This window comes from Schistocerca cancellata, chromosome 1 (assembly GCF_023864275.1).
Source record: "Schistocerca cancellata isolate TAMUIC-IGC-003103 chromosome 1, iqSchCanc2.1, whole genome shotgun sequence".
Taxonomy (NCBI): domain Eukaryota; kingdom Metazoa; phylum Arthropoda; class Insecta; order Orthoptera; family Acrididae; genus Schistocerca; species Schistocerca cancellata.
In genome coordinates this window covers 194,394,640-194,420,269 of record NC_064626.1, presented here as the reverse complement: position 1 = coordinate 194,420,269, position 25,630 = coordinate 194,394,640, and the positions used below count along the sequence as shown (strand labels likewise).

The window sequence follows — 25,630 nt, the reverse complement described above, 5'->3', positions numbered from 1 at the left end:
CAGCTGCCTGTGTAGTGAATCTCTATTCGAAGAAGGCATTTGTTTGAGGTGCAATGGATGAGCAGCCAGTCGCAGCAGAACAGGAAGCTGTGTCGTGGACTGTTTCTACAAAAGCGAAGAACACTGGCACAGGTAGCGTGGCCGAGCGGTCTAAGGCGCTGGTTTAAGGCACCAGTCTCTTCGGAGCCGTGGGCCCGAACACATCGCGCGCTCGCTGCGGCGTGTCGGGCGGTGTTTACGTGCGGATCGCGGTCGGCGGCGTGTGCTTCGCGGCGCTGTTTCTTCTTTGATTTGTTCTTTCTGTGAGTAGCATGGATCTCGATAATTCAGAGAACCGTCAGAATAATATTCAGTGCGCGTTTGATAGATCTGTGCGTAGGCCTACTGCTTTCGAAATTCACCAATGGGTTAAAAACGACCTTCAATTGCCGAAAAGTGTAGTCCTCGGCGTTCAACTTGACGCGTTCCTCAATTCGTTATTTTTGAAACTGTCTTCTTCCGACATGTGTGACACATTAGTGAACGTAAATGGTGGTGTACGTAAAATTAAGCACCTTGACGGTACTATCAGTGATGTTGTGATGTCGAATGCGGGTTATGGTATACGCACTGTTCGCGTATTTAACCTGCCCTTTGAAGTGCGAAATGAAACTATTTCTCGTAGTTTACTTCCGTACGGTACAGTGCTTTCGGTCGTAAAGGAGAAATGGTCGTCAGCTTATTACTATGATGTTGAAAATGGTGTTCGCAGTGTCCGCATGATTGTTCGACAGCATATACCGTCCTTTGTTTTTGTTGCTGGCCATCGGGCGTTTATCACTTATAGCGGCCAACCGGCGACCTGTTCATTTTGTAACGGTACCGGACATTTTCGACAGGACTGTCCGAAACGTAGTCGCCCTGTGCAATTACCACGGACGGACGGTCAGGACGAGGTGACGTGGGCGGCGGTCGCGCTTGGCGCCTCCCCCGCACGTGCGCATCGTGTGTCTGACCCTGAGGTTGCGGCCGACGCTGTTGCTATGGACGTTACACCTTCCGTTCCTGTTGCTGATAGCTCCCCGGCGTTGCCTGTGATTTCTGTGCCCGCACCTGTGGAGGCCCCGTTGCCTGCTCCCACAGCTGTCGATAGAATTGAACCACCGATAGTGTCTGAACCCGCACCGGCAGCTGTAACGCTGTCCGTGTCGGAACCCGTTCCGGAGGCTGCTCCCTCTGTTGTGACTGAGAATGTGTCTGCTGTAGCCACCGTTGTTGTCGAAAGTGAGGAGCGTCTTGCCGCCCCCGCGGAACCTAAACCGCGTCGGGAAAGGCCGATTGAGAGAGCTGACAACGTCCCCCGTTTTCGAAGCGCTAGTATTTCGGGTGTTTCTTCTCGTAAGGGGCGAACGCCGTCCCCGGTGGTGACTTGCGTCCCACCCTACAAGTCCACCTCAAAACAGAAGAAATTGCAACGGGCCTCGCAGCGCGCGGCTGTTGACTCGCGGCAGGTGTCGGCTGCCGATCGCCGTCGGCAGCGGCCTGCCGCTCACAGTCAGCCTGAGGCGTCCGTGAGTTCCGCAGATTTTAAGAGGGACGAGACAGTTCGTCAGCTCAAAGTTTTCCTCACTCAAACGGACCCTGTCGTGACAACCGATACGGCGATGAACGTTCCTCCGAGCGTGTCGCCTGCACAAGTGGCAGGCAAACGCAAATCGGACGACTCACATTGCCGTCGCATCCGGCCGCACTCGCAGGATTCTGGATCTGATCCTCCCGCCGGCGCTGGACCTGCCACGGCGGCTCCGTCGGGTGCCGCTCTTGCTATGGACACGGAGGTGGTTCAGCCCCCCGTGTTTTCTAGTGCAAAGTGTGACTGGGCGGCGGACGTGGAGGTGGATGAAAGGACTGGCAGCGGTACGTAAAGTGCCTTTGCTCCTCGCTTGGCAGCGTGAATGCATCCCTCGTTGTGTAAGTCTAAACTTGTTTTTTGTGATGTTTCCTCGTCTGTGATGTGTGAAACCGGTCTGTTGCACGTTTTAATCGGTACTGTCACACGCACGTGTAGCTCAGGCAGCGCCACTGCACCCATCGTTGTGTCTTTTTATTTGTTGTGTATTTTAACTGTGTCTGGTACTTTTACATGTGTCTGCTGTCCGCCGCTCGTCGGAGGCACATTTTAGTCGTTCTTGCCGCTAACTTGGATCTTTACGGCAGCACGAGTGCTTTCCCAGCTGTGTACATTTCTTTAGTCTTGTTGTCTAATTTCACTGTGTATGGGGTCTGACACGCGTTGCTTGTGTGTTTTCCCATTGCTCTCAATACCGTGCGCTGTCTTAAAGGCGCACGTGTCGCTGTTGTAGTGCGCAAATTTAAATTTTCTACGTCTTCTGTGTGCCTCCGTTGCGGACACATTCTCATTGTGAATGCCGACGATCTGCATAGTCTTAGCAGCGCGTGTGCATGCATTCTTGTGCGAAATTATTTATTGGTCTATGAATGTGTGTGGTGTATGTTGTACATCGGCGGCACATTTAGCCGTTGGTGCCAACACCTTGGCTGCTGTTTGTGGCCTTGATGCGTCCACCGATGTGCACGCTTCTTTAGTTCTTTTTTCTTATTTTTATTATTTATTGTTTTAGATTGTGTATGGTACGTGCCCCACGTCGGAGGCACAGTCTCCCCGTTCATGCCGACGAACTGAGTGTAATACTATTGGCGGCGCACATGCAATTTTATTCTGTCAGTTTTTTTTTTTTTTTTTTTTTTTTTTTTTTTTTTTTTTTACCTACGTCTCCTGTCTACACCTGTTGGGGGATGGCTTTTACCGTTGTTGTCGACTGCATGCGTCGTTTGACGGCGCCTATGCCCTTTCGTTGTGCCACATTGCGACATGTAACTTTTATTTGTGTACAGCCTCGGCGGTTTGTTTTCACCGCTCCTGTCGATTGCCTGCGTCGACCTAGCTGTGCCGGGGCACCTCTATTTGTCTGTGTTTACATGTCGGTGTTTTCCCTGTGGCTGGTGTCTGCTAGCCTGCGGTGGATCATTTTCGCCGTTCATGTTCACATGTTGCTTTGCATTGGCGGCGTCGTTGTGACCTTTATTGTGGACCCTTATTTCGTGTGTATTCCGTGTATACTATCTGCCACCTGTCGGTATGCCATGTTCGCCGATCTTGTCCACGACACGCGTTATCTTTGCAGCGCTACTGTTTCGCTTCTTGTGAACACTGCATTTGTTGTTCCTTGCGTTGTGTATGGTTCCTGACACGCGTCGGTGGCATATTCTTACCATCAATGTTAACAAGCTGCGTAGTCCGCATAAGGTCTTTGCCTTAAAAACTCTTTTATGTGAAACCCGTTGCCATGTCGCCTTTTTGCAAGAAGTGACACGTGAGGCTCTGATGCTTCTAACCGATCTGAGTGACTACGTTATTGTGGATAATGTGGTGTCCGACGATGTTACCGGCACTGCTATTGTAGTCTGCCCCGGCCTCACTGTCACGAATATTGAGTGTCTCCCTACTGGCCGCGCTATTGCGTGCACTATTGAAGGCGTCGTGTTTGTTAATGTTTACGCTCCTTCCGGCAGCGACTACGCGGCGCGGCGACTCTTTTATAGTCAGGAGCTGTGCGAGGTTTTGCACCGGAACTCCGCTCATATCATTTTCGGCGGTGATTTTAATGCGGTCACCGATGATCGCGACCAGGAGCCGCGCCCCAACAAGTGTCAGGAACTCCACACGCTCCTCACAAGTTTTAATCTCAAGGACACGTGGCGAATGCTCCACCCGGTTGAAACCCAATATACTTATTTTTATCCGACGGGACACAGCCGACTCGATCGGATTTATGTGTCATCGTCACTAGCAGCCTCGGTGGCTCGATCTGAGGTCAGGCCAGTTATTTTTTCAGATCACTGCAGTTATTTTTGTGAACTTTCCCTTCCACTTTCTAGGCCTTCCTATCGCAAAAATCTATGGAAGTTTAACTGCAGCCTGCTCGCCGACTCCCATTTTCAGCAGTCCTTTACTGATATGTGGCACAAACTTTTGCAGACTAAACCCGGTGATAGTAGCGTCCTCGAGTGGTGGGTTGGCGCTGCCAAACCTGCCGTCCGGACCTTTTTAATTAATTTTAGCCGCGACGCAGCGCACTGGCGTCGCTCGACGTCACAATTTTATCAGAGCTGTTTGAAGGACCTCGCCCGACAAGTTACGGCCCAGCCGCATCTTCTTCCCATTTTTAAACAATTTCAGGCCGAACTTTTGACCGATCTGCGGCGGAAGGGTAGAGGGCCGGTTACTCGGTGCCAGCCTGTGGGTGCCGTGGACGGGGAGCCGCTCTCTATATATCATCTCAACAGAGAGCGGAAGATGCGCGAACGATTGGCCTTTAATGCGTGGGTCACTCGGGATGGAATAAAAACTTCCGACAGGGTGACGATTGAGAATGAAATCCACGCACATTTTGAGTCTCTCTTTCAAGATGTTGATGTCGATTCCGCTGCGCTGCGTCGTATTTTACAGGGGGTTCCTAATGTTTTAAGCCGCACAGACCGTGTCCATCTTAATGAGGCTTTTACGTCCGACGACTTGCACGAAGCTGTCAAGCGCAGTCCTAGGGGGAAGTCTCCCGGAATGGACGGCATTCCCGCTGAATTTTATTTGCAGTTTTTTAACCTTTTACGCGATACTTTAACTGCTATCGCCAATGAAGTTCTTAATGGCGCTCCTCTACCACCTGAATTTGCAGCGGGGTGCATCACGCTCCTTCCGAAATCTAAAGCGACGCCGACTATACATACTGTTCGACCGATCACTCTGTTGAACGCGGATTATAAGATCATGGCGAGGTGCGTCGCGCACAGACTGCGGCAAGTCATGCCGCGCGTTCTCTGTGAACATCAGACGTGTGCTGTGCGTGACAGGAATATTTTTGATGCCGTTCTGGCCTATAGGGACTGTATCGGCTTTGTACGCGGCAACAGGATTCGGTCGGCAGCGATTATGTTGGTCGATTTCCAGAATGCATTTGACAGGGTTGGCCATGCCTATTTACGGCGTGTGATGGTTGCCATGGGGTTTGGCCGTAAGTTTACCCACACGGTTCAGGGTTTTTTGCGCAATGCCACGTCGAGGGTCATCGTCAATGGGTCCCTCAGTCCACCTATATGTCTGACTCGCTCGGTCAGACAGGGTTGCCCATTGTCCATGACACTTTACGCTTTGGCGCTCGACCCGCTTCTGCGGTCTATCTGCAACGTGTGTCCGGGGATCCAACTTGGGGAAGATCGCCTTACTTGCCGGGCTTATGCCGACGATCTTGGAGTGTTCTTGGGTCGGCCGGCAGATGTAGATACCCTGTACTCTGTTCTCCGGCAATTTGAGAAGGCGACGGGGGCCATTGTGAATGTTCACAAGACGGTCTTGCTTCCCCTTACTCCACGGATGAGCCATGTGCGTCGACATTGGTTCAGTGTTGTGCAGCAGCACAAAGTCCTGGGGGTTATTTTATCTGATAATCCTCAGCGCATGGAGGCTCTGAATTGGCGTCCCACCTTACACAAAATTAGGGCGGTTGTTAAAATTCATGCGGCCCGCCATTTGGCGCTTTATGATAAGGTGCAGCTTATCAATACTACCATCTTAGCTAGAGCGTGGTATTTAGCACAAGTTCTCCCGGTACCTAAGCTCCTAGACCGCGCTATTAAACAGGCCGTCTACTGGCTCCTTTGGAAAGGGGACATTTTCAAAGTCTCCTTAGCCACCTGCACCTTAAATCCAGCCGATGGGGGACTCGGTCTGGTGGATTTTTCCGCCAAATGCGCGGCGCTCCTCCTCAAACGGACTACGGCCGTGTTAGAGAAAGGTACCAGCAGTGCCACGGTCATGTTGTTCAATCACTATCGCCCACCTTCTGTAGTTGCCCCGGTCTCTGTCAGCCACATACCCTTTGCGCTGAATTACGTGCGGCGTTTTTATTTTAACAACAGTTATCTTGCGTATAGTGGCTCCAGCCGAGGCCGTGTCGGCGACATTATCCGTGCTCTGCGGGGATCACCGGCCAGGAACAAGTGGGAGTACCGTATGCCGCACACTGACTGGCGAACAGTTTGGCGAAACATCGCCACACCCGTCCTTCCTGCCCCTGTTAGAGCGACGTGGTATAAGGTCGTCAATGGTACGATATCTACAAATGCTAAACTGCACTCTATTCATCTGAGTCCATCCCCCGCCTGCGAAGAGTGCCATGACGAAGATACCATTGAACATCGCTTCGTGTGCCGTCGGTTCCGAGCTGTGTGGGACACTGCTCGCGATATGGTGCGTCTCGTCAACAGGGTGTCTCCAGCGCAGGTAACAGTGGCAGATGCGATCGTACCCCAGTGTAAGGCGTTTCCGACCGCCAAACGCAATGCTACTATCTGGTTACTCGGTCATACAATACATTCTCTATTTTGTCTCAAACTGACGGATCGTCTGGATTTTCTCACTTACTTATGGGCTGAACATGGCAAGTACCGTGTTCGAAGAGACTATGCTATGACTTTTGCAAACTTTTTGCATGTCGCCTTGGCACATGCTTTTGCTCTTTCACCGATGTCGACTTAATTAAATTTACACTTTCTTGCTTCAAACTATGACGTGATGGTAAGAGACCTCGTCTTGCGATGAATGTATATTCAGTACCAGAAACGAAAAAAATAACGTAAATGGGAGACATTTGTCCCTTGGGAACTGCCTCGTATATGGTATTATGCGAGGATATTTGTTTACCTTTCTTTATTTTCTTATTGTTTACCACTCTGTCATGTAGTGGTTTGGGATCGTGATGCCGAGGAGAGGCGTTGCATGCAAGTATCCCCTTTTTTTTGTGGACGTTTCGTTGTGTTTCATTGATTTACTTTGGTCAGGATTCCTGGTGTGTTTTTCCTTATTGCATTGCATTATTTTCTTTTCTTTATCGTCAATTCAGCGTGATCCCCGCTACTCCTTTCTTCACGGTGTACTTCCGTGTTTACTTTCTGCATTGCTGGATGGCGTTTTGCTTTGTGTACAGACTGGACCTTTCCTTGACTCCTTCCAGGCGGTTATCTATATTTTTTTTTTTTTTTTTTTCGTTTTCTTTTTCGCACTTCACCGAGCCTTCTTGTAATTGCCCTGATTTCCGTGAAGACGCCTACGTTTCTGTTTTCCCTTCTCACAAGGTGTGCCTCAGAGGCAAGAGGCTCACTTTGCACTTTACTTTGTCAATGTTCGTTTTCGGTTCAGTTACATCTGGCACCAGCACTGGCTATAGCTGAGAAGCTCGCCGACGAAGGCGTTATTTGGAGAGCGAAAGGACGGGCTATAAGGGGAGATGGGAGGCCAAAAAAAAAAAAAAAAAAAAAAAAAAAAAAAAAAAAAAAAAAAAAAAAAAAAAAAAAAGCTGCCAATGTTTTCTGTCTCGAAAGCCGGAGCACTGACTACCCGCGACGAAACAGCGCAGCAAGCCGTGAGCGTCTCTTTCTTAAATTGTCGCAGCACAGTGCGCGGTGCAACGACATGATTCACAGGCGCAGTTTGGTGTCATGATGGCTGGCGTTCGTCTCCACGAAACGTGTCCCGAGCATGCCGTTGTACAAAGTGGGAGCGTCTATGTTTACAGTTGTCGTTAAGTAGCGTGCGTACAGCTTGCTGTGTTCGCTGGAGGAGCCCTTGTGCCGTTGTCAGGTGTGGTCTAGTGGCTAGGATACCTGGCTCTCACCCAGGAGGCCCGGGTTCGATTCCCGGTACCGGAAATGCGCATTTTGTTGCTCCTCTTATGCGACTTGGCCCGACTTAGCTCGACTGACGCTCCGCTGACGCTTGCAGAAAACTACGTTAAGTACGATTCGGCGTGACAAGTGACGGCGAGAGCGATGCGACATCTGTCCACCTCTTATCGACGCACATACCTGTGGTCAACAGACTTGGAGGACTGCAAGACATTGCCACGGGGGTTGAATGCAGCTAACCACACTGCTTGGTGTCCTAACAGCGCAGACACGTTCGTTTGCCAGTGTACATATAATGGAGATCGCGTCTGACACAGCTGTGGGGAGACGCAGTGGTGTGTGGGCCGAGCTTTGCTGTTCATCGCCACTTGCAGTCGCGAGAACTGCTGTCGGCGGTGCTTCCGTGGCCGTGATCGTCTAGTGGTTAGGACATTGCGTTGTGGCCGCAATAACCCAGGTTCGAATCCTGGTCACGGCAATTTTTAAACTTTTTGCCTTGCTGTCGCTGCAGTGACGATTGTGACTCAGTGTTTGAAAACACGGTGCCCTCTTGATTTTTCACTCATGTTCCGCAGGCTGCAGGTGGCACTACCAATTCATTATCAACACGTAATGCCGCCGCACCAGAACGCGGGCAGCTGCCTGTGTAGTGAATCTCTATTCGATGAAGGCATTTGTTTGAGGTGCAATGGATGAGCAGCCAGTCGCAGCAGAACAGGAAGCTGTGTCGTGGACTGTTTCTACAAAAGCGAAGAACACTGGCACAGGTAGCGTGGCCGAGCGGTCTAAGGCGCTGGTTTAAGGCACCAGTCTCTTCGGAGGCGTGGGTTCGAATCCCACCGCTGCCAATTTTTTCTCGTTTTTTGTGCCATTGCGGTGTTTTCTCGTGGGGTAGAACGCAGCTCCTCTGACCGCCGTGCGGCGTCGGTAGCGTGGCCGAGCGGTCTAAGGCGCTGGTTTCAGGCACCAGTCTCCTCGGAGGCGTGGGTTCGAATCCCACCGCTGCCAATGTTTTCTGTCTCGAAAGCCGGAGCACTGACTACCCGCGACGAAACAGCGCAGCAAGCCGTGAGCGTCTCTTTCTTAAATTGTCGCAGCACAGTGCGCGGTGCAACGACATGATTCACAGGCGCAGTTTGGTGTCATGATGGCTGGCGTTCGTCTCCACGAAACGTGTCCCGAGCATGCCGTTGTACAAAGTGGGAGCGTCTATGTTTACAGTTGTCGTTAAGTAGCGTGCGTACAGCTTGCTGTGTTCGCTGGAGGAGCCCTTGTGCCGTTGTCCGGTGTGGTCTAGTGGCTAGGATACCTGGCTCTCACCCAGGAGGCCCGGGTTCGATTCCCGGTACCGGAAATGCGCATTTTGTTGCTCCTCTTATGCGACTTGGCCCGACTTAGCTCGACTGACGCTCCGCTGACGCTTGCAGAAAACTACGTTAAGTACGATTCGGCGTGACAAGTGACGGCGAGAGCGATGCGACATCTGTCCACCTCTTATCGACGCACATACCTGTGGTCAACAGACTTGGAGGACTGCAAGACATTGCCACGGGGGTTGAATGCAGCTAACCACACTGCTTGGTGTCCTAACAGCGCAGACACGTTCGTTTGCCAGTGTACATATAATGGAGATCGCGTCTGACACAGCTGTGGGGAGACGCAGTGGTGTGTGGGCCGAGCTTTGCTGTTCATCGCCACTTGCAGTCGCGAGAACTGCTGTCGGCGGTGCTTCCGTGGCCGTGATCGTCTAGTGGTTAGGACATTGCGTTGTGGCCGCAATAACCCAGGTTCGAATCCTGGTCACGGCAATTTTTAAACTTTTTGCCTTGCTGTCGCTGCAGTGACGATTGTGACTCAGTGTTTGAAAACACGGTGCCCTCTTGATTTTTCACTCATGTTCCGCAGGCTGCAGGTGGCACTACCAATTCATTATCAACACGTAATGCCGCCGCACCAGAACGCGGGCAGCTGCCTGTGTAGTGAATCTCTATTCGAAGAAGGCATTTGTTTGAGGTGCAATGGATGAGCAGCCAGTCGCAGCAGAACAGGAAGCTGTGTCGTGGACTGTTTCTACAAAAGCGAAGAACACTGGCACAGGTAGCGTGGCCGAGCGGTCTAAGGCGCTGGTTTAAGGCACCAGTCTCTTCGGAGGCGTGGGTTCGAATCCCACCGCTGCCAATTTTTTCTCGTTTTTTGTGCCATTGCGGTGTTTTCTCGTGGGGTAGAACGCAGCTCCTCTGACCGCCGTGCGGCGTCGGTAGCGTGGCCGAGCGGTCTAAGGCGCTGGTTTCAGGCACCAGTCTCCTCGGAGGCGTGGGTTCGAATCCCACCGCTGCCAATGTTTTCTGTCTCGAAAGCCGGAGCACTGACTACCCGCGACGAAACAGCGCAGCAAGCCGTGAGCGTCTCTTTCTTAAATTGTCGCAGCACAGTGCGCGGTGCAACGACATGATTCACAGGCGCAGTTTGGTGTCATGATGGCTGGCGTTCGTCTCCACGAAACGTGTCCCGAGCATGCCGTTGTACAAAGTGGGAGCGTCTATGTTTACAGTTGTCGTTAAGTAGCGTGCGTACAGCTTGCTGTGTTCGCTGGAGGAGCCCTTGTGCCGTTGTCCGGTGTGGTCTAGTGGCTAGGATACCTGGCTCTCACCCAGGAGGCCTGGGTTCGATTCCCGGTACCGGAAATGCGCATTTTGTTGCTCCTCTTATGCGACTTGGCCCGACTTAGCTCGACTGACGCTCCGCTGACGCTTGCAGAAAACTACGTTAAGTACGATTCGGCGTGACAAGTGACGGCGAGAGCGATGCGACATCTGTCCACCTCTTATCGACGCACATACCTGTGGTCAACAGACTTGGAGGACTGCAAGACATTGCCACGGGGGTTGAATGCAGCTAACCACACTGCTTGGTGTCCTAACAGCGCAGACACGTTCGTTTGCCAGTGTACATATAATGGAGATCGCGTCTGACACAGCTGTGGGGAGACGCAGTGGTGTGTGGGCCGAGCTTTGCTGTTCATCGCCACTTGCAGTCGCGAGAACTGCTGTCGGCGGTGCTTCCGTGGCCGTGATCGTCTAGTGGTTAGGACATTGCGTTGTGGCCGCAATAACCCAGGTTCGAATCCTGGTCACGGCAATTTTTAAACTTTTTGCCTTGCTGTCGCTGCAGTGACGATTGTGACTCAGTGTTTGAAAACACGGTGCCCTCTTGATTTTTCACTCATGTTCCGCAGGCTGCAGGTGGCACTACCAATTCATTATCAACACGTAATGCCGCCGCACCAGAACGCGGGCAGCTGCCTGTGTAGTGAATCTCTATTCGAAGAAGGCATTTGTTTGAGGTGCAATGGATGAGCAGCCAGTCGCAGCAGAACAGGAAGCTGTGTCGTGGACTGTTTCTACAAAAGCGAAGAACACTGGCACAGGTAGCGTGGCCGAGCGGTCTAAGGCGCTGGTTTAAGGCACCAGTCTCTTCGGAGGCGTGGGTTCGAATCCCACCGCTGCCAATTTTTTCTCGTTTTTTGTGCCATTGCGGTGTTTTCTCGTGGGGTAGAACGCAGCTCCTCTGACCGCCGTGCGGCGTCGGTAGCGTGGCCGAGCGGTCTAAGGCGCTGGTTTCAGGCACCAGTCTCCTCGGAGGCGTGGGTTCGAATCCCACCGCTGCCAATGTTTTCTGTCTCGAAAGCCGGAGCACTGACTACCCGCGACGAAACAGCGCAGCAAGCCGTGAGCGTCTCTTTCTTAAATTGTCGCAGCACAGTGCGCGGTGCAACGACATGATTCACAGGCGCAGTTTGGTGTCATGATGGCTGGCGTTCGTCTCCACGAAACGTGTCCCGAGCATGCCGTTGTACAAAGTGGGAGCGTCTATGTTTACAGTTGTCGTTAAGTAGCGTGCGTACAGCTTGCTGTGTTCGCTGGAGGAGCCCTTGTGCCGTTGTCCGGTGTGGTCTAGTGGCTAGGATACCTGGCTCTCACCCAGGAGGCCCGGGTTCGATTCCCGGTACCGGAAATGCGCATTTTGTTGCTCCTCTTATGCGACTTGGCCCGACTTAGCTCGACTGACGCTCCGCTGACGCTTGCAGAAAACTACGTTAAGTACGATTCGGCGTGACAAGTGACGGCGAGAGCGATGCGACATCTGTCCACCTCTTATCGACGCACATACCTGTGGTCAACAGACTTGGAGGACTGCAAGACATTGCCACGGGGGTTGAATGCAGCTAACCACACTGCTTGGTGTCCTAACAGCGCAGACACGTTCGTTTGCCAGTGTACATATAATGGAGATCGCGTCTGACACAGCTGTGGGGAGACGCAGTGGTGTGTGGGCCGAGCTTTGCTGTTCATCGCCACTTGCAGTCGCGAGAACTGCTGTCGGCGGTGCTTCCGTGGCCGTGATCGTCTAGTGGTTAGGACATTGCGTTGTGGCCGCAATAACCCAGGTTCGAATCCTGGTCACGGCAATTTTTAAACTTTTTGCCTTGCTGTCGCTGCAGTGACGATTGTGACTCAGTGTTTGAAAACACGGTGCCCTCTTGATTTTTCACTCATGTTCCGCAGGCTGCAGGTGGCACTACCAATTCATTATCAACACGTAATGCCGCCGCACCAGAACGCGGGCAGCTGCCTGTGTAGTGAATCTCTATTCGAAGAAGGCATTTGTTTGAGGTGCAATGGATGAGCAGCCAGTCGCAGCAGAACAGGAAGCTGTGTCGTGGACTGTTTCTACAAAAGCGAAGAACACTGGCACAGGTAGCGTGGCCGAGCGGTCTAAGGCGCTGGTTTAAGGCACCAGTCTCTTCGGAGGCGTGGGTTCGAATCCCACCGCTGCCAATTTTTTCTCGTTTTTTGTGCCATTGCGGTGTTTTCTCGTGGGGTAGAACGCAGCTCCTCTGACCGCCGTGCGGCGTCGGTAGCGTGGCCGAGCGGTCTAAGGCGCTGGTTTCAGGCACCAGTCTCCTCGGAGGCGTGGGTTCGAATCCCACCGCTGCCAATGTTTTCTGTCTCGAAAGCCGGAGCACTGACTACCCGCGACGAAACAGCGCAGCAAGCCGTGAGCGTCTCTTTCTTAAATTGTCGCAGCACAGTGCGCGGTGCAACGACATGATTCACAGGCGCAGTTTGGTGTCATGATGGCTGGCGTTCGTCTCCACGAAACGTGTCCCGAGCATGCCGTTGTACAAAGTGGGAGCGTCTATGTTTACAGTTGTCGTTAAGTAGCGTGCGTACAGCTTGCTGTGTTCGCTGGAGGAGCCCTTGTGCCGTTGTCCGGTGTGGTCTAGTGGCTAGGATACCTGGCTCTCACCCAGGAGGCCCGGGTTCGATTCCCGGTACCGGAAATGCGCATTTTGTTGCTCCTCTTATGCGACTTGGCCCGACTTAGCTCGACTGACGCTCCGCTGACGCTTGCAGAAAACTACGTTAAGTACGATTCGGCGTGACAAGTGACGGCGAGAGCGATGCGACATCTGTCCACCTCTTATCGACGCACATACCTGTGGTCAACAGACTTGGAGGACTGCAAGACATTGCCACGGGGGTTGAATGCAGCTAACCACACTGCTTGGTGTCCTAACAGCGCAGACACGTTCGTTTGCCAGTGTACATATAATGGAGATCGCGTCTGACACAGCTGTGGGGAGACGCAGTGGTGTGTGGGCCGAGCTTTGCTGTTCATCGCCACTTGCAGTCGCGAGAACTGCTGTCGGCGGTGCTTCCGTGGCCGTGATCGTCTAGTGGTTAGGACATTGCGTTGTGGCCGCAATAACCCAGGTTCGAATCCTGGTCACGGCAATTTTTAAACTTTTTGCCTTGCTGTCGCTGCAGTGACGATTGTGACTCAGTGTTTGAAAACACGGTGCCCTCTTGATTTTTCACTCATGTTCCGCAGGCTGCAGGTGGCACTACCAATTCATTATCAACACGTAATGCCGCCGCACCAGAACGCGGGCAGCTGCCTGTGTAGTGAATCTCTATTCGAAGAAGGCATTTGTTTGAGGTGCAATGGATGAGCAGCCAGTCGCAGCAGAACAGGAAGCTGTGTCGTGGACTGTTTCTACAAAAGCGAAGAACACTGGCACAGGTAGCGTGGCCGAGCGGTCTAAGGCGCTGGTTTAAGGCACCAGTCTCTTCGGAGGCGTGGGTTCGAATCCCACCGCTGCCAATTTTTTCTCGTTTTTTGTGCCATTGCGGTGTTTTCTCGTGGGGTAGAACGCAGCTCCTCTGACCGCCGTGCGGCGTCGGTAGCGTGGCCGAGCGGTCTAAGGCGCTGGTTTCAGGCACCAGTCTCCTCGGAGGCGTGGGTTCGAATCCCACCGCTGCCAATGTTTTCTGTCTCGAAAGCCGGAGCACTGACTACCCGCGACGAAACAGCGCAGCAAGCCGTGAGCGTCTCTTTCTTAAATTGTCGCAGCACAGTGCGCGGTGCAACGACATGATTCACAGGCGCAGTTTGGTGTCATGATGGCTGGCGTTCGTCTCCACGAAACGTGTCCCGAGCATGCCGTTGTACAAAGTGGGAGCGTCTATGTTTACAGTTGTCGTTAAGTAGCGTGCGTACAGCTTGCTGTGTTCGCTGGAGGAGCCCTTGTGCCGTTGTCAGGTGTGGTCTAGTGGCTAGGATACCTGGCTCTCACCCAGGAGGCCCGGGTTCGATTCCCGGTACCGGAAATGCGCATTTTGTTGCTCCTCTTATGCGACTTGGCCCGACTTAGCTCGACTGACGCTCCGCTGACGCTTGCAGAAAACTACGTTAAGTACGATTCGGCGTGACAAGTGACGGCGAGAGCGATGCGACATCTGTCCACCTCTTATCGACGCACATACCTGTGGTCAACAGACTTGGAGGACTGCAAGACATTGCCACGGGGGTTGAATGCAGCTAACCACACTGCTTGGTGTCCTAACAGCGCAGACACGTTCGTTTGCCAGTGTACATATAATGGAGATCGCGTCTGACACAGCTGTGGGGAGACGCAGTGGTGTGTGGGCCGAGCTTTGCTGTTCATCGCCACTTGCAGTCGCGAGAACTGCTGTCGGCGGTGCTTCCGTGGCCGTGATCGTCTAGTGGTTAGGACATTGCGTTGTGGCCGCAATAACCCAGGTTCGAATCCTGGTCACGGCAATTTTTAAACTTTTTGCCTTGCTGTCGCTGCAGTGACGATTGTGACTCAGTGTTTGAAAACACGGTGCCCTCTTGATTTTTCACTCATGTTCCGCAGGCTGCAGGTGGCACTACCAATTCATTATCAACACGTAATGCCGCCGCACCAGAACGCGGGCAGCTGCCTGTGTAGTGAATCTCTATTCGAAGAAGGCATTTGTTTGAGGTGCAATGGATGAGCAGCCAGTCGCAGCAGAACAGGAAGCTGTGTCGTGGACTGTTTCTACAAAAGCGAAGAACACTGGCACAGGTAGCGTGGCCGAGCGGTCTAAGGCGCTGGTTTAAGGCACCAGTCTCTTCGGAGGCGTGGGTTCGAATCCCACCGCTGCCAATTTTTTCTCGTTTTTTGTGCCATTGCGGTGTTTTCTCGTGGGGTAGAACGCAGCTCCTCTGACCGCCGTGCGGCGTCGGTAGCGTGGCCGAGCGGTCTAAGGCGCTGGTTTCAGGCACCAGTCTCCTCGGAGGCGTGGGTTCGAATCCCACCGCTGCCAATGTTTTCTGTCTCGAAAGCCGGAGCACTGACTACCCGCGACGAAACAGCGCAGCAAGCCGTGAGCGTCTCTTTCTTAAATTGTCGCAGCACAGTGCGCGGTGCAACGACATGATTCACAGGCGCAGTTTGGTGTCATGATGGCTGGCGTTCGTCTCCACGAAACGTGTCCCGAGCATGCCGTTGTACAAAGTGGGAGCGTCTATGTTTACAGTTGTCGTTAAGTAGCGTGCGTACAGCTTGCTGTGTTCGCTGGAGGAGCCCTTGTGCCGTTGTCCGGTGTGGTCTAGTGGCTAGGATACCTGGCTCTCACCCAGGAGGCCCGGGTTCGATTCCCGGTACCGGAAATGCGCATTTTGTTGCTCCTCTTATGCGACTTGGCCCGACTTAGCTCGACTGACGCTCCGCTGACGCTTGCAGAAAACTACGTTAAGTACGATTCGGCGTGACAAGTGACGGCGAGAGCGATGCGACATCTGTCCACCTCTTATCGACGCACATACCTGTGGTCAACAGACTTGGAGGACTGCAAGACATTGCCACGGGGGTTGAATGCAGCTAACCACACTGCTTGGTGTCCTAACAGCGCAGACACGTTCGTTTGCCAGTGTACATATAATGGAGATCGCGTCTGACACAGCTGTGGGGAGACGCAGTGGTGTGTGGGCCGAGCTTTGCTGTTCATCGCCACTTGCAGTCGCGAGAACTGCTGTCGGCGGTGCTTCCGTGGCCGTGATCGTCTAGTGGTTAGGACATTGCGTTGTGGCCGCAATAACCCAGGTTCGAATCCTGGTCACGGCAATTTTTAAACTTTTTGCCTTGCTGTCGCTGCAGTGACGATTGTGACTCAGTGTTTGAAAACACGGTGCCCTCTTGATTTTTCACTCATGTTCCGCAGGCTGCAGGTGGCACTACCAATTCATTATCAACACGTAATGCCGCCGCACCAGAACGCGGGCAGCTGCCTGTGTAGTGAATCTCTATTCGAAGAAGGCATTTGTTTGAGGTGCAATGGATGAGCAGCCAGTCGCAGCAGAACAGGAAGCTGTGTCGTGGACTGTTTCTACAAAAGCGAAGAACACTGGCACAGGTAGCGTGGCCGAGCGGTCTAAGGCGCTGGTTTAAGGCACCAGTCTCTTCGGAGGCGTGGGTTCGAATCCCACCGCTGCCAATTTTTTCTCGTTTTTTGTGCCATTGCGGTGTTTTCTCGTGGGGTAGAACGCAGCTCCTCTGACCGCCGTGCGGCGTCGGTAGCGTGGCCGAGCGGTCTAAGGCGCTGGTTTCAGGCACCAGTCTCCTCGGAGGCGTGGGTTCGAATCCCACCGCTGCCAATGTTTTCTGTCTCGAAAGCCGGAGCACTGACTACCCGCGACGAAACAGCGCAGCAAGCCGTGAGCGTCTCTTTCTTAAATTGTCGCAGCACAGTGCGCGGTGCAACGACATGATTCACAGGCGCAGTTTGGTGTCATGATGGCTGGCGTTCGTCTCCACGAAACGTGTCCCGAGCATGCCGTTGTACAAAGTGGGAGCGTCTATGTTTACAGTTGTCGTTAAGTAGCGTGCGTACAGCTTGCTGTGTTCGCTGGAGGAGCCCTTGTGCCGTTGTCCGGTGTGGTCTAGTGGCTAGGATACCTGGCTCTCACCCAGGAGGCCCGGGTTCGATTCCCGGTACCGGAAATGCGCATTTTGTTGCTCCTCTTATGCGACTTGGCCCGACTTAGCTCGACTGACGCTCCGCTGACGCTTGCAGAAAACTACGTTAAGTACGATTCGGCGTGACAAGTGACGGCGAGAGCGATGCGACATCTGTCCACCTCTTATCGACGCACATACCTGTGGTCAACAGACTTGGAGGACTGCAAGACATTGCCACGGGGGTTGAATGCAGCTAACCACACTGCTTGGTGTCCTAACAGCGCAGACACGTTCGTTTGCCAGTGTACATATAATGGAGATCGCGTCTGACACAGCTGTGGGGAGACGCAGTGGTGTGTGGGCCGAGCTTTGCTGTTCATCGCCACTTGCAGTCGCGAGAACTGCTGTCGGCGGTGCTTCCGTGGCCGTGATCGTCTAGTGGTTAGGACATTGCGTTGTGGCCGCAATAACCCAGGTTCGAATCCTGGTCACGGCAATTTTTAAACTTTTTGCCTTGCTGTCGCTGCAGTGACGATTGTGACTCAGTGTTTGAAAACACGGTGCCCTCTTGATTTTTCACTCATGTTCCGCAGGCTGCAGGTGGCACTACCAATTCATTATCAACACGTAATGCCGCCGCACCAGAACGCGGGCAGCTGCCTGTGTAGTGAATCTCTATTCGAAGAAGGCATTTGTTTGAGGTGCAATGGATGAGCAGCCAGTCGCAGCAGAACAGGAAGCTGTGTCGTGGACTGTTTCTACAAAAGCGAAGAACACTGGCACAGGTAGCGTGGCCGAGCGGTCTAAGGCGCTGGTTTAAGGCACCAGTCTCTTCGGAGGCGTGGGTTCGAATCCCACCGCTGCCAATTTTTTCTCGTTTTTTGTGCCATTGCGGTGTTTTCTCGTGGGGTAGAACGCAGCTCCTCTGACCGCCGTGCGGCGTCGGTAGCGTGGCCGAGCGGTCTAAGGCGCTGGTTTCAGGCACCAGTCTCCTCGGAGGCGTGGGTTCGAATCCCACCGCTGCCAATGTTTTCTGTCTCGAAAGCCGGAGCACTGACTACCCGCGACGAAACAGCGCAGCAAGCCGTGAGCGTCTCTTTCTTAAATTGTCGCAGCACAGTGCGCGGTGCAACGACATGATTCACAGGCGCAGTTTGGTGTCATGATGGCTGGCGTTCGTCTCCACGAAACGTGTCCCGAGCATGCCGTTGTACAAAGTGGGAGCGTCTATGTTTACAGTTGTCGTTAAGTAGCGTGCGTACAGCTTGCTGTGTTCGCTGGAGGAGCCCTTGTGCCGTTGTCAGGTGTGGTCTAGTGGCTAGGATACCTGGCTCTCACCCAGGAGGCCCGGGTTCGATTCCGGTACCGGAAATGCGCATTTTGTTGCTCCTCTTATGCGACTTGGCCCGACTTAGCTCGACTGACGCTCCGCTGACGCTTGCAGAAAACTACGTTAAGTACGATTCGGCGTGACAAGTGACGGCGAGAGCGATGCGACATCTGTCCACCTCTTATCGACGCACATACCTGTGGTCAACAGACTTGGAGGACTGCAAGACATTGCCACGGGGGTTGAATGCAGCTAACCACACTGCTTGGTGTCCTAACAGCGCAGACACGTTCGTTTGCCAGTGTACATATAATGGAGATCGCGTCTGACACAGCTGTGGGAGACGCAGTGGTGTGTGGGCCGAGCTTTGCTGTTCATCGCCACTTGCAGTCGCGAGAACTGCTGTCGGCGGTGCTTCCGTGGCCGTGATCGTCTAGTGGTTAGGACATTGCGTTGTGGCCGCAATAACCCAGGTTCGAATCCTGGTCACGGCAATTTTTAAACTTTTTGCCTTGCTGTCGCTGCAGTGACGATTGTGACTCAGTGTTTGAAAACACGGTGCCCTCTTGATTTTTCACTCATGTTCCGCAGGCTGCAGGTGGCACTACCAATTCATTATCAACACGTAATGCCGCCGCACCAGAACGCGGGCAGCTGCCTGTGTAGTGAATCTCTATTCGAAGAAGGCATTTGTTTGAGGTGCAATGGATGAGCAGCCAGTCGCAGCAGAACAGGAAGCTGTGTCGTGGACTGTTTCTACAAAAGCGAAGAACACTGGCACAGGTAGCGTGGCCGAGCGGTCTAAGGCGCTGGTTTAAGGCACCAGTCTCTTCGGAGGCGTGGGTTCGAATCCCACCGCTGCCAATTTTTTCTCGTTTTTTGTGCCATTGCGGTGTTTTCTCGTGGGGTAGAACGCAGCTCCTCTGACCGCCGTGCGGCGTCGGTAGCGTGGCCGAGCGGTCTAAGGCGCTGGTTTCAGGCACCAGTCTCCTCGGAGGCGTGGGTTCGAATCCCACCGCTGCCAATGTTTTCTGTCTCGAAAGCCGGAGCACTGACTACCCGCGACGAAACAGCGCAGCAAGCCGTGAGCGTCTCTTTCTTAAATTGTCGCAGCACAGTGCGCGGTGCAACGACATGATTCACAGGCGCAGTTTGGTGTCATGATGGCTGGCGTTCGTCTCCACGAAACGTGTCCCGAGCATGCCGTTGTACAAAGTGGGAGCGTCTATGTTTACAGTTGTCGTTAAGTAGCGTGCGTACAGCTTGCTGTGTTCGCTGGAGGAGCCCTTGTGCCGTTGTCCGGTGTGGTCTAGTGGCTAGGATACCTGGCTCTCACCCAGGAGGCCCGGGTTCGATTCCCGGTACCGGAAATGCGCATTTTGTTGCTCCTCTTATGCGACTTGGCCCGACTTAGCTCGACTGACGCTCCGCTGACGCTTGCAGAAAACTACGTTAAGTACGATTCGGCGTGACAAGTGACGGCGAGAGCGATGCGACATCTGTCCACCTCTTATCGACGCACATACCTGTGGTCAACAGACTTGGAGGACTGCAAGACATTGCCACGGGGGTTGAATGCAGCTAACCACACTGCTTGGTGTCCTAACAGCGCAGACACGTTCGTTTGCCAGTGTACATATAATGGAGATCGCGTCTGACACAGCTGTGGGGAGACGCAGTGGTGTGTGGGCCGAGCTTTGCTGTTCATCGCCACTTGCAGTCGCGAGAACTGCTGTCGGCGGTGCTTCCGTGGCCGTGATCGTCTAGTGGTTAGGACATTGCGTTGTGGCCGCAATAACCCAGGTTCGAATCCTGGTCACGGCAATTTTTAAACTTTTTGCCTTGCTGTCGCTGCAGTGACGATTGTGACTCAGTGTTTGAAAACACGGTGCCCTCTTGATTTTTCACTCATGTTCCGCAGGCTGCAGGTGGCACTACCAATTCATTATCAACACGTAATGCCGCCGCACCAGAACGCGGGCAGCTGCCTGTGTAGTGAATCTCTATTCGAAGAAGGCATTTGTTTGAGGTGCAATGGATGAGCAGCCAGTCGCAGCAGAACAGGAAGCTGTGTCGTGGACTGTTTCTACAAAAGCGAAGAACACTGGCACAGGTAGCGTGGCCGAGCGGTCTAAGGCGCTGGTTTAAGGCACCAGTCTCTTCGGAGGCGTGGGTTCGAATCCCACCGCTGCCAATTTTTTCTCGTTTTTTGTGCCATTGCGGTGTTTTCTCGTGGGGTAGAACGCAGCTCCTCTGACCGCCGTGCGGCGTCGGTAGCGTGGCCGAGCGGTCTAAGGCGCTGGTTTCAGGCACCAGTCTCCTCGGAGGCGTGGGTTCGAATCCCACCGCTGCCAATGTTTTCTGTCTCGAAAGCCGGAGCACTGACTACCCGCGACGAAACAGCGCAGCAAGCCGTGAGCGTCTCTTTCTTAAATTGTCGCAGCACAGTGCGCGGTGCAACGACATGATTCACAGGCGCAGTTTGGTGTCATGATGGCTGGCGTTCGTCTCCACGAAACGTGTCCCGAGCATGCCGTTGTACAAAGTGGGAGCGTCTATGTTTACAGTTGTCGTTAAGTAGCGTGCGTACAGCTTGCTGTGTTCGCTGGAGGAGCCCTTGTGCCGTTGTCCGGTGTGGTCTAGTGGCTAGGATACCTGGCTCTCACCCAGGAGGCCCGGGTTCGATTCCCGGTACCGGAAATGCGCATTTTGTTGCTCCTCTTATGCGACTTGGCCCGACTTAGCTCGACTGACGCTCCGCTGACGCTTGCAGAAAACTACGTTAAGTACGATTCGGCGTGACAAGTGACGGCGAGAGCGATGCGACATCTGTCCACCTCTTATCGACGCACATACCTGTGGTCAACAGACTTGGAGGACTGCAAGACATTGCCACGGGGGTTGAATGCAGCTAACCACACTGCTTGGTGTCCTAACAGCGCAGACACGTTCGTTTGCCAGTGTACATATAATGGAGATCGCGTCTGACACAGCTGTGGGGAGACGCAGTGGTGTGTGGGCCGAGCTTTGCTGTTCATCGCCACTTGCAGTCGCGAGAACTGCTGTCGGCGGTGCTTCCGTGGCCGTGATCGTCTAGTGGTTAGGACATTGCGTTGTGGCCGCAATAACCCAGGTTCGAATCCTGGTCACGGCAATTTTTAAACTTTTTGCCTTGCTGTCGCTGCAGTGACGATTGTGACTCAGTGTTTGAAAACACGGTGCCCTCTTGATTTTTCACTCATGTTCCGCAGGCTGCAGGTGGCACTACCAATTCATTATCAACACGTAATGCCGCCGCACCAGAACGCGGGCAGCTGCCTGTGTAGTGAATCTCTATTCGAAGAAGGCATTTGTTTGAGGTGCAATGGATGAGCAGCCAGTCGCAGCAGAACAGGAAGCTGTGTCGTGGACTGTTTCTACAAAAGCGAAGAACACTGGCACAGGTAGCGTGGCCGAGCGGTCTAAGGCGCTGGTTTAAGGCACCAGTCTCTTCGGAGGCGTGGGTTCGAATCCCACCGCTGCCAATTTTTTCTCGTTTTTTGTGCCATTGCGGTGTTTTCTCGTGGGGTAGAACGCAGCTCCTCTGACCGCCGTGCGGCGTCGGTAGCGTGGCCGAGCGGTCTAAGGCGCTGGTTTCAGGCACCAGTCTCCTCGGAGGCGTGGGTTCGAATCCCACCGCTGCCAATGTTTTCTGTCTCGAAAGCCGGAGCACTGACTACCCGCGACGAAACAGCGCAGCAAGCCGTGAGCGTCTCTTTCTTAAATTGTCGCAGCACAGTGCGCGGTGCAACGACATGATTCACAGGCGCAGTTTGGTGTCATGATGGCTGGCGTTCGTCTCCACGAAACGTGTCCCGAGCATGCCGTTGTACAAAGTGGGAGCGTCTATGTTTACAGTTGTCGTTAAGTAGCGTGCGTACAGCTTGCTGTGTTCGCTGGAGGAGCCCTTGTGCCGTTGTCCGGTGTGGTCTAGTGGCTAGGATACCTGGCTCTCACCCAGGAGGCCCGGGTTCGATTCCCGGTACCGGAAATGCGCATTTTGTTGCTCCTCTTATGCGACTTGGCCCGACTTAGCTCGACTGACGCTCCGCTGACGCTTGCAGAAAACTACGTTAAGTACGATTCGGCGTGACAAGTGACGGCGAGAGCGATGCGACATCTGTCCACCTCTTATCGACGCACATACCTGTGGTCAACAGACTTGGAGGACTGCAAGACATTGCCACGGGGGTTGAATGCAGCTAACCACACTGCTTGGTGTCCTAACAGCGCAGACACGTTCGTTTGCCAGTGTACATATAATGGAGATCGCGTCTGACACAGCTGTGGGGAGACGCAGTGGTGTGTGGGCCGAGCTTTGCTGTTCATCGCCACTTGCAGTCGCGAGAACTGCTGTCGGCGGTGCTTCCGTGGCCGTGATCGTCTAGTGGTTAGGACATTGCGTTGTGGCCGCAATAACCCAGGTTCGAATCCTGGTCACGGCAATTTTTAAACTTTTTGCCTTGCTGTCGCTGCAGTGACGATTGTGACTCAGTGTTTGAAAACACGGTGCCCTCTTGATTTTTCACTCATGTTCCGCAGGCTGCAGGTGGCACTACCAATTCATTATCAACACGTAATGCCGCCGCACCAGAACGCGGGCAGCTGCCTGTGTAGTGAATCTCTATTCGAAGAAGGCATTTGTTTGAGGTGCAATGGATGAGCAGCCAGTCGCAGCAGAACAGGAAGCTGTGTCGTGGACTGTTTCTACAAAAGCGAAGAACACTGGCACAGGTAGCGTGGCCGAGCGGTCTAAGGCGCTGGTTTAAGGCACCAGTCTCTTCGGAGGCGTGGGTTCGAATCCCACCGCTGCCAATTTTTTCTCGTTTTTTGTGCCATTGCGGTGTTTTCTCGTGGGGTAGAACGCAGCTCCTCTGACCGCCGTGCGGCGTCGGTAGCGTGGCCGAGCGGTCTAAGGCGCTGGTTTCAGGCACCAGTCTCCTCGGAGGCGTGGGTTCGAATCCCACCGCTGCCAATGTTTTCTGTCTCGAAAGCCGGAGCACTGACTACCCGCGACGAAACAGCGCAGCAAGCCGTGAGCGTCTCTTTCTTAAATTGTCGCAGCACAGTGCGCGGTGCAACGACATGATTCACAGGCGCAGTTTGGTGTCATGATGGCTGGCGTTCGTCTCCACGAAACGTGTCCCGAGCATGCCGTTGTACAAAGTGGGAGCGTCTATGTTTACAGTTGTCGTTAAGTAGCGTGCGTACAGCTTGCTGTGTTCGCTGGAGGAGCCCTTGTGCCGTTGTCAGGTGTGGTCTAGTGGCTAGGATACCTGGCTCTCACCCAGGAGGCCCGGGTTCGATTCCCGGTACCGGAAATGCGCATTTTGTTGCTCCTCTTATGCGACTTGGCCCGACTTAGCTCGACTGACGCTCCGCTGACGCTTGCAGAAAACTACGTTAAGTACGATTCGGCGTGACAAGTGACGGCGAGAGCGATGCGACATCTGTCCACCTCTTATCGACGCACATACCTGTGGTCAACAGACTTGGAGGACTGCAAGACATTGCCACGGGGGTTGAATGCAGCTAACCACACTGCTTGGTGTCCTAACAGCGCAGACACGTTCGTTTGCCAGTGTACATATAATGGAGATCGCGTCTGACACAGCTGTGGGGAGACGCAGTGGTGTGTGGGCCGAGCTTTGCTGTTCATCGCCACTTGCAGTCGCGAGAACTGCTGTCGGCGGTGCTTCCGTGGCCGTGATCGTCTAGTGGTTAGGACATTGCGTTGTGGCCGCAATAACCCAGGTTCGAATCCTGGTCACGGCAATTTTTAAACCTTTTTGCCTTGCTGTCGCTGCAGTGACGATTGTGACTCAGTGTTTGAAAACACGGTGCCCTCTTGATTTTTCACTCATGTTCCGCAGGCTGCAGGTGGCACTACCAATTCATTATCAACACGTAATGCCGCCGCACCAGAACGCGGGCAGCTGCCTGTGTAGTGAATCTCTATTCGAAGAAGGCATTTGTTTGAGGTGCAATGGATGAGCAGCCAGTCGCAGCAGAACAGGAAGCTGTGTCGTGGACTGTTTCTACAAAAGCGAAGAACACTGGCACAGGTAGCGTGGCCGAGCGGTCTAAGGCGCTGGTTTAAGGCACCAGTCTCTTCGGAGGCGTGGGTTCGAATCCCACCGCTGCCAATTTTTTCTCGTTTTTTGTGCCATTGCGGTGTTTTCTCGTGGGGTAGAACGCAGCTCCTCTGACCGCCGTGCGGCGTCGGTAGCGTGGCCGAGCGGTCTAAGGCGCTGGTTTCAGGCACCAGTCTCCTCGGAGGCGTGGGTTCGAATCCCACCGCTGCCAATGTTTTCTGTCTCGAAAGCCGGAGCACTGACTACCCGCGACGAAACAGCGCAGCAAGCCGTGAGCGTCTCTTTCTTAAATTGTCGCAGCACAGTGCGCGGTGCAACGACATGATTCACAGGCGCAGTTTGGTGTCATGATGGCTGGCGTTCGTCTCCACGAAACGTGTCCCGAGCATGCCGTTGTACAAAGTGGGAGCGTCTATGTTTACAGTTGTCGTTAAGTAGCGTGCGTACAGCTTGCTGTGTTCGCTGGAGGAGCCCTTGTGCCGTTGTCAGGTGTGGTCTAGTGGCTAGGATACCTGGCTCTCACCCAGGAGGCCCGGGTTCGATTCCCGGTACCGGAAATGCGCATTTTGTTGCTCCTCTTATGCGACTTGGCCCGACTTAGCTCGACTGACGCTCCGCTGACGCTTGCAGAAAACTACGTTAAGTACGATTCGGCGTGACAAGTGACGGCGAGAGCGATGCGACATCTGTCCACCTCTTATCGACGCACATACCTGTGGTCAACAGACTTGGAGGACTGCAAGACATTGCCACGGGGGTTGAATGCAGCTAACCACACTGCTTGGTGTCCTAACAGCGCAGACACGTTCGTTTGCCAGTGTACATATAATGGAGATCGCGTCTGACACAGCTGTGGGGAGACGCAGTGGTGTGTGGGCCGAGCTTTGCTGTTCATCGCCACTTGCAGTCGCGAGAACTGCTGTCGGCGGTGCTTCCGTGGCCGTGATCGTCTAGTGGTTACTCATTAGACTTATACTCCATTCAGCACAGCCTGTAATTCTTCTTCACTTTCATCGAGAACAGCAATATCAGCAGTGAATCTTATTATTACGTCTTTTCACATTGAATTTTTAAAAAATACCACTCATGAACCTTTTTTTTTTCATCATAGGATCTTTGATGTATAGATTGAAC

At 53.5% G+C, this 25,630-nt stretch overlaps 1 protein-coding gene and 52 non-coding genes across 53 annotated transcripts; all 53 read left to right on the top strand.

Annotated features, from left to right (window-relative positions):
* Positions 1–1,022: 1,022 nt before the first annotated feature.
* LOC126162767 (translation initiation factor IF-2-like) lies at positions 1,023–1,904 on the top strand. The gene has a single exon (XM_049919505.1). It carries the CDS (start codon positions 1,023–1,025, stop codon positions 1,902–1,904), a length of 882 nt encoding a protein of 293 aa, XP_049775462.1.
* A 5,788-nt stretch (positions 1,905–7,692) lies between these two features.
* Trnae-cuc (transfer RNA glutamic acid (anticodon CUC)) lies at positions 7,693–7,764 on the top strand. Its single transcript has one exon. It is a non-coding gene; the product is annotated as a tRNA-Glu (tRNA).
* A 382-nt stretch (positions 7,765–8,146) lies between these two features.
* Trnah-gug (transfer RNA histidin (anticodon GUG)) lies at positions 8,147–8,218 on the top strand. The gene has a single exon. It is a non-coding gene; the product is annotated as a tRNA-His (tRNA).
* Positions 8,219–8,506: 288 nt separating this feature from the next.
* Trnal-aag (transfer RNA leucine (anticodon AAG)) lies at positions 8,507–8,588 on the top strand. The gene has a single exon. It is a non-coding gene; the product is annotated as a tRNA-Leu (tRNA).
* Positions 8,589–8,666: 78 nt separating this feature from the next.
* Positions 8,667–8,748, top strand: Trnal-cag (transfer RNA leucine (anticodon CAG)). The gene has a single exon. It is a non-coding gene; the product is annotated as a tRNA-Leu (tRNA).
* Positions 8,749–9,022: 274 nt separating this feature from the next.
* Trnae-cuc (transfer RNA glutamic acid (anticodon CUC)) lies at positions 9,023–9,094 on the top strand. Its single transcript has one exon. It is a non-coding gene; the product is annotated as a tRNA-Glu (tRNA).
* Positions 9,095–9,476: 382 nt separating this feature from the next.
* Trnah-gug (transfer RNA histidin (anticodon GUG)) lies at positions 9,477–9,548 on the top strand. The gene has a single exon. It is a non-coding gene; the product is annotated as a tRNA-His (tRNA).
* Positions 9,549–9,836: 288 nt separating this feature from the next.
* On the top strand, positions 9,837–9,918 carry Trnal-aag (transfer RNA leucine (anticodon AAG)). The gene has a single exon. It is a non-coding gene; the product is annotated as a tRNA-Leu (tRNA).
* A 78-nt stretch (positions 9,919–9,996) lies between these two features.
* Positions 9,997–10,078, top strand: Trnal-cag (transfer RNA leucine (anticodon CAG)). Its single transcript has one exon. It is a non-coding gene; the product is annotated as a tRNA-Leu (tRNA).
* Positions 10,079–10,352: 274 nt separating this feature from the next.
* Positions 10,353–10,424, top strand: Trnae-cuc (transfer RNA glutamic acid (anticodon CUC)). Its single transcript has one exon. It is a non-coding gene; the product is annotated as a tRNA-Glu (tRNA).
* Positions 10,425–10,806: 382 nt separating this feature from the next.
* Positions 10,807–10,878, top strand: Trnah-gug (transfer RNA histidin (anticodon GUG)). The gene has a single exon. It is a non-coding gene; the product is annotated as a tRNA-His (tRNA).
* A 288-nt stretch (positions 10,879–11,166) lies between these two features.
* Positions 11,167–11,248, top strand: Trnal-aag (transfer RNA leucine (anticodon AAG)). Its single transcript has one exon. It is a non-coding gene; the product is annotated as a tRNA-Leu (tRNA).
* Positions 11,249–11,326: 78 nt separating this feature from the next.
* Positions 11,327–11,408, top strand: Trnal-cag (transfer RNA leucine (anticodon CAG)). The gene has a single exon. It is a non-coding gene; the product is annotated as a tRNA-Leu (tRNA).
* Positions 11,409–11,682: 274 nt separating this feature from the next.
* On the top strand, positions 11,683–11,754 carry Trnae-cuc (transfer RNA glutamic acid (anticodon CUC)). The gene has a single exon. It is a non-coding gene; the product is annotated as a tRNA-Glu (tRNA).
* A 382-nt stretch (positions 11,755–12,136) lies between these two features.
* On the top strand, positions 12,137–12,208 carry Trnah-gug (transfer RNA histidin (anticodon GUG)). Its single transcript has one exon. It is a non-coding gene; the product is annotated as a tRNA-His (tRNA).
* A 288-nt stretch (positions 12,209–12,496) lies between these two features.
* Trnal-aag (transfer RNA leucine (anticodon AAG)) lies at positions 12,497–12,578 on the top strand. The gene has a single exon. It is a non-coding gene; the product is annotated as a tRNA-Leu (tRNA).
* Positions 12,579–12,656: 78 nt separating this feature from the next.
* Positions 12,657–12,738, top strand: Trnal-cag (transfer RNA leucine (anticodon CAG)). Its single transcript has one exon. It is a non-coding gene; the product is annotated as a tRNA-Leu (tRNA).
* Positions 12,739–13,012: 274 nt separating this feature from the next.
* Trnae-cuc (transfer RNA glutamic acid (anticodon CUC)) lies at positions 13,013–13,084 on the top strand. Its single transcript has one exon. It is a non-coding gene; the product is annotated as a tRNA-Glu (tRNA).
* A 382-nt stretch (positions 13,085–13,466) lies between these two features.
* Positions 13,467–13,538, top strand: Trnah-gug (transfer RNA histidin (anticodon GUG)). The gene has a single exon. It is a non-coding gene; the product is annotated as a tRNA-His (tRNA).
* Positions 13,539–13,826: 288 nt separating this feature from the next.
* On the top strand, positions 13,827–13,908 carry Trnal-aag (transfer RNA leucine (anticodon AAG)). The gene has a single exon. It is a non-coding gene; the product is annotated as a tRNA-Leu (tRNA).
* Positions 13,909–13,986: 78 nt separating this feature from the next.
* On the top strand, positions 13,987–14,068 carry Trnal-cag (transfer RNA leucine (anticodon CAG)). Its single transcript has one exon. It is a non-coding gene; the product is annotated as a tRNA-Leu (tRNA).
* A 274-nt stretch (positions 14,069–14,342) lies between these two features.
* On the top strand, positions 14,343–14,414 carry Trnae-cuc (transfer RNA glutamic acid (anticodon CUC)). The gene has a single exon. It is a non-coding gene; the product is annotated as a tRNA-Glu (tRNA).
* Positions 14,415–14,796: 382 nt separating this feature from the next.
* Trnah-gug (transfer RNA histidin (anticodon GUG)) lies at positions 14,797–14,868 on the top strand. The gene has a single exon. It is a non-coding gene; the product is annotated as a tRNA-His (tRNA).
* Positions 14,869–15,156: 288 nt separating this feature from the next.
* On the top strand, positions 15,157–15,238 carry Trnal-aag (transfer RNA leucine (anticodon AAG)). The gene has a single exon. It is a non-coding gene; the product is annotated as a tRNA-Leu (tRNA).
* Positions 15,239–15,316: 78 nt separating this feature from the next.
* On the top strand, positions 15,317–15,398 carry Trnal-cag (transfer RNA leucine (anticodon CAG)). The gene has a single exon. It is a non-coding gene; the product is annotated as a tRNA-Leu (tRNA).
* A 274-nt stretch (positions 15,399–15,672) lies between these two features.
* Positions 15,673–15,744, top strand: Trnae-cuc (transfer RNA glutamic acid (anticodon CUC)). Its single transcript has one exon. It is a non-coding gene; the product is annotated as a tRNA-Glu (tRNA).
* A 382-nt stretch (positions 15,745–16,126) lies between these two features.
* Positions 16,127–16,198, top strand: Trnah-gug (transfer RNA histidin (anticodon GUG)). Its single transcript has one exon. It is a non-coding gene; the product is annotated as a tRNA-His (tRNA).
* Positions 16,199–16,486: 288 nt separating this feature from the next.
* On the top strand, positions 16,487–16,568 carry Trnal-aag (transfer RNA leucine (anticodon AAG)). Its single transcript has one exon. It is a non-coding gene; the product is annotated as a tRNA-Leu (tRNA).
* Positions 16,569–16,646: 78 nt separating this feature from the next.
* Trnal-cag (transfer RNA leucine (anticodon CAG)) lies at positions 16,647–16,728 on the top strand. The gene has a single exon. It is a non-coding gene; the product is annotated as a tRNA-Leu (tRNA).
* A 274-nt stretch (positions 16,729–17,002) lies between these two features.
* Positions 17,003–17,074, top strand: Trnae-cuc (transfer RNA glutamic acid (anticodon CUC)). Its single transcript has one exon. It is a non-coding gene; the product is annotated as a tRNA-Glu (tRNA).
* A 382-nt stretch (positions 17,075–17,456) lies between these two features.
* Trnah-gug (transfer RNA histidin (anticodon GUG)) lies at positions 17,457–17,528 on the top strand. Its single transcript has one exon. It is a non-coding gene; the product is annotated as a tRNA-His (tRNA).
* Positions 17,529–17,816: 288 nt separating this feature from the next.
* Trnal-aag (transfer RNA leucine (anticodon AAG)) lies at positions 17,817–17,898 on the top strand. Its single transcript has one exon. It is a non-coding gene; the product is annotated as a tRNA-Leu (tRNA).
* Positions 17,899–17,976: 78 nt separating this feature from the next.
* On the top strand, positions 17,977–18,058 carry Trnal-cag (transfer RNA leucine (anticodon CAG)). The gene has a single exon. It is a non-coding gene; the product is annotated as a tRNA-Leu (tRNA).
* Positions 18,059–18,784: 726 nt separating this feature from the next.
* On the top strand, positions 18,785–18,856 carry Trnah-gug (transfer RNA histidin (anticodon GUG)). Its single transcript has one exon. It is a non-coding gene; the product is annotated as a tRNA-His (tRNA).
* Positions 18,857–19,144: 288 nt separating this feature from the next.
* Trnal-aag (transfer RNA leucine (anticodon AAG)) lies at positions 19,145–19,226 on the top strand. The gene has a single exon. It is a non-coding gene; the product is annotated as a tRNA-Leu (tRNA).
* A 78-nt stretch (positions 19,227–19,304) lies between these two features.
* Positions 19,305–19,386, top strand: Trnal-cag (transfer RNA leucine (anticodon CAG)). Its single transcript has one exon. It is a non-coding gene; the product is annotated as a tRNA-Leu (tRNA).
* A 274-nt stretch (positions 19,387–19,660) lies between these two features.
* Trnae-cuc (transfer RNA glutamic acid (anticodon CUC)) lies at positions 19,661–19,732 on the top strand. Its single transcript has one exon. It is a non-coding gene; the product is annotated as a tRNA-Glu (tRNA).
* A 382-nt stretch (positions 19,733–20,114) lies between these two features.
* On the top strand, positions 20,115–20,186 carry Trnah-gug (transfer RNA histidin (anticodon GUG)). The gene has a single exon. It is a non-coding gene; the product is annotated as a tRNA-His (tRNA).
* A 288-nt stretch (positions 20,187–20,474) lies between these two features.
* On the top strand, positions 20,475–20,556 carry Trnal-aag (transfer RNA leucine (anticodon AAG)). The gene has a single exon. It is a non-coding gene; the product is annotated as a tRNA-Leu (tRNA).
* Positions 20,557–20,634: 78 nt separating this feature from the next.
* Positions 20,635–20,716, top strand: Trnal-cag (transfer RNA leucine (anticodon CAG)). The gene has a single exon. It is a non-coding gene; the product is annotated as a tRNA-Leu (tRNA).
* A 274-nt stretch (positions 20,717–20,990) lies between these two features.
* Positions 20,991–21,062, top strand: Trnae-cuc (transfer RNA glutamic acid (anticodon CUC)). The gene has a single exon. It is a non-coding gene; the product is annotated as a tRNA-Glu (tRNA).
* Positions 21,063–21,444: 382 nt separating this feature from the next.
* On the top strand, positions 21,445–21,516 carry Trnah-gug (transfer RNA histidin (anticodon GUG)). Its single transcript has one exon. It is a non-coding gene; the product is annotated as a tRNA-His (tRNA).
* Positions 21,517–21,804: 288 nt separating this feature from the next.
* Positions 21,805–21,886, top strand: Trnal-aag (transfer RNA leucine (anticodon AAG)). The gene has a single exon. It is a non-coding gene; the product is annotated as a tRNA-Leu (tRNA).
* A 78-nt stretch (positions 21,887–21,964) lies between these two features.
* Positions 21,965–22,046, top strand: Trnal-cag (transfer RNA leucine (anticodon CAG)). The gene has a single exon. It is a non-coding gene; the product is annotated as a tRNA-Leu (tRNA).
* Positions 22,047–22,320: 274 nt separating this feature from the next.
* Positions 22,321–22,392, top strand: Trnae-cuc (transfer RNA glutamic acid (anticodon CUC)). The gene has a single exon. It is a non-coding gene; the product is annotated as a tRNA-Glu (tRNA).
* Positions 22,393–22,774: 382 nt separating this feature from the next.
* Trnah-gug (transfer RNA histidin (anticodon GUG)) lies at positions 22,775–22,846 on the top strand. The gene has a single exon. It is a non-coding gene; the product is annotated as a tRNA-His (tRNA).
* A 288-nt stretch (positions 22,847–23,134) lies between these two features.
* Trnal-aag (transfer RNA leucine (anticodon AAG)) lies at positions 23,135–23,216 on the top strand. Its single transcript has one exon. It is a non-coding gene; the product is annotated as a tRNA-Leu (tRNA).
* Positions 23,217–23,294: 78 nt separating this feature from the next.
* Positions 23,295–23,376, top strand: Trnal-cag (transfer RNA leucine (anticodon CAG)). Its single transcript has one exon. It is a non-coding gene; the product is annotated as a tRNA-Leu (tRNA).
* A 274-nt stretch (positions 23,377–23,650) lies between these two features.
* Positions 23,651–23,722, top strand: Trnae-cuc (transfer RNA glutamic acid (anticodon CUC)). The gene has a single exon. It is a non-coding gene; the product is annotated as a tRNA-Glu (tRNA).
* A 382-nt stretch (positions 23,723–24,104) lies between these two features.
* Trnah-gug (transfer RNA histidin (anticodon GUG)) lies at positions 24,105–24,176 on the top strand. Its single transcript has one exon. It is a non-coding gene; the product is annotated as a tRNA-His (tRNA).
* Positions 24,177–24,465: 289 nt separating this feature from the next.
* Trnal-aag (transfer RNA leucine (anticodon AAG)) lies at positions 24,466–24,547 on the top strand. Its single transcript has one exon. It is a non-coding gene; the product is annotated as a tRNA-Leu (tRNA).
* Positions 24,548–24,625: 78 nt separating this feature from the next.
* Positions 24,626–24,707, top strand: Trnal-cag (transfer RNA leucine (anticodon CAG)). The gene has a single exon. It is a non-coding gene; the product is annotated as a tRNA-Leu (tRNA).
* A 274-nt stretch (positions 24,708–24,981) lies between these two features.
* Positions 24,982–25,053, top strand: Trnae-cuc (transfer RNA glutamic acid (anticodon CUC)). Its single transcript has one exon. It is a non-coding gene; the product is annotated as a tRNA-Glu (tRNA).
* Positions 25,054–25,630: the final 577 nt, after the last annotated feature.